General features: G+C 16.4%; 1 protein-coding gene across 1 annotated transcript, besides 2 other annotated features; it reads right to left on the minus strand. All coding sequences in view use genetic code 6, as the record gives it.

The window, feature by feature from the left end:
* Nucleotides 1-56: 56 nt before the first annotated feature.
* Nucleotides 57-90: a microsatellite.
* Nucleotides 81-163: a microsatellite.
* A 721-nt stretch (nucleotides 164-884) lies between these two features.
* On the minus strand, nucleotides 885-2,159 carry IMG5_061430 (protein kinase domain protein; the record flags this gene model as incomplete). Its single annotated transcript, XM_004037036.1, has 3 exons — nucleotides 885-1,330; nucleotides 1,403-2,060; nucleotides 2,119-2,159. Coding segments are annotated over 3 exons (1,143 nt in total), but the record flags the coding sequence as incomplete, so codon positions are not given.
* Between the last annotated feature and the right edge of the window lie 422 nt (nucleotides 2,160-2,581).

Raw genomic sequence — 2,581 nt, forward strand, 5'->3', positions numbered from 1 at the left:
GGACTTAATTAAGAACTAATTTTGTGATATTATAAACAGTTTTTTGGGGAAATATTTTTGAATTTTTATAAATTTGGATTTTTTAAATTTTTTTATAATTTTTTTTTATTTTAAATAATTTTAAATTATTATTTTCTTTTGAAAGTAATTTTGATATATTTTTATTCTTCATTTTTTAATTTTTTAGGTTATCCTTTCTTTCATTTATTTATAAAAATATTGTTTTCGAGTTTTTTTCTTAAATCAGTATTTTTTTGTTAGAATTATCAATTATATTAACCAAATTGTTGGTTTTTTCTTTATTTTTTTCGGTAGGCTTTTAAAGTCTTTTGATTTTATTCGTTTGTTTTTTAAATCATCATTTAATAGATATTATCTTATCAAATTTAAATAACTTTATTAGTCATTATTATCGTAATTTAATATATTCATTTTTTATTTCGAAAAAATAATATTTAATAAAAGAATTATTAATAACTATACTTTCCTTATATATTAACTTGTATTAAATAATAAATTATTTAAAATTTTTATAAATATTTTTTTGTTTTATATTAATTAAAATATAATTTTATTAAATTTAATTTTCATATAGATATTAATAATTTTAATAAAACTTTATTAAATGATATGATATATTATAATATTAAATATTTTATTATAAAATTATATAATATAATGAAAAATATATATATATATATATATATATTTAATCACATATGTTTAATACTTTTTATTTTTTTAAAAATTATTAAAAATCAATTATGAAAATAAGCGACATTTAATTATTATAATAAAATATACATTTATACTTAAAAAAATATATTTTTGTATTTTAAAACCAATATATTTTATTATATACTTATCTAATCAACAACAAAAATTCAATAATTTTTATCAAATTAAAGTTATTCTTATATTTAATTTGATTATTTAGGATCATAGCTAAATAAAGGAAAATTAATAATATCATTAGTAGATTTTGGACTTTCATATATAGACTATTCTCTTTGTTATTTTTTTATAATTTTTAATTAATTAGTATATTAAAGTAAAGGCGATTTAGATTCTTTATTAATTATTTATTTCCAATTTATATTAAAAAAAAAAGCATGTTTTTTAATACTATCGAATCCTTAAGCTCCAATTCTCATTTCAGGATTTGATTAAAGTAAATTCTTGATAAAATCTTAAGCTTCGAAAGAAAAGTTAGAAGTAAATTGAACATTATTTTAAATTATTTATTTATATAAATTTTACTATCCTTTAGCACAAAAAGGAGGTCTTCCAGCAATCATTTCATATAAAAATATTCCTATAGTCCAAAAGTCTTATTTTATTTTTTATGAAAAAAAAAAAAAAAAAATTAATATTTATAATAATAAATAATATATATTTTTACCTACATTTTATTTATGTGGTTTTCTTAAAACTATTTCAGGAGCCAAATATTAAGGAGTCCCTAAAGGAGCAGTTTCTTTTGAGGAAATATTTTCTTCGCCAATTTCTTTTGCTAAACCGAAATCGGCTAATTTAATATAACCTAATTCGTCAATAAGTACATTTTCAGGTTTTAAATCCCTATACATAACCCCGATTTTTTCATGCAAATACTCGATTCCTAATATAACTTACACAATAATAAATTTAGCTGTACTTTCGTTAAAAACACGAACTCGTTATAAAATAGAATATATATCTCCATTTGGCATATACTCAATTACCAAATATAATTTAAATTATGATTAAAAAGATTAATACAGTTTAATAATGAATGGATGGTTACTTTTTAAAAGTATATTTTTCTCCAATAAAGTAGATTTCATTATTCTTTAATTTGTTGTAACTCGATCTTTTCGAATTATTTTCATTGCATATTATTAATTAGTCTCCTTATGTTTTACTTATAATACTTTTCCATATGAACCTTCACCTATTTCACATAGTTTTTAGTATTATTTATGTTAATTTGAATATTGTTATTATTATGATGTTAAATTTTAGAATGAAAAATTATCAGATTCACGATTTTTTGTTGTTAAATTTAAATTTAAGTCTGACTTTTTGTTTTTTGTTTTTAAATAATTATATTTAATGGATATTTTATTTAATAAATACATATATATTTTAAACATTTAATTTATCAGATGTTGTTTATAATGGAAATAATGAGGAATTCTAGAAGTCTTTACATTATTCCTTGTTTTAATTTTTATATTGAAATAATTAGCCACAACAACCAGCTTTATTTCCCATGTTAAATAGATTTTTTTTAAAGAAAAAAAAAATTATTTTAATTGTTTTAACTAAAAAAATCTATAAATAAGCAATAAATATATATAATTCATCAAAAAAATAAATATATTCTTTTTTAAAAATATAATCAAATAAATTTAATTTATAATATGATATTTTAGAAAATTCTTTATTTACTTTTTAATATAAACATTCGAATTTTTTATATTTATATTGAAATTTTCTTTTTATAATTTTTGTTTTTTGAATATAATAATTTATTAAATTGTATTATTAATTGTAAATTCTAATTATATTTTATATTTATCAATATTTATAATGTAGA

This window comes from Ichthyophthirius multifiliis, assembly GCF_000220395.1.
Source record: "Ichthyophthirius multifiliis unplaced genomic scaffold scaff_1120509250279, whole genome shotgun sequence".
In the NCBI taxonomy this organism is placed as follows: domain Eukaryota; phylum Ciliophora; class Oligohymenophorea; order Hymenostomatida; genus Ichthyophthirius; species Ichthyophthirius multifiliis.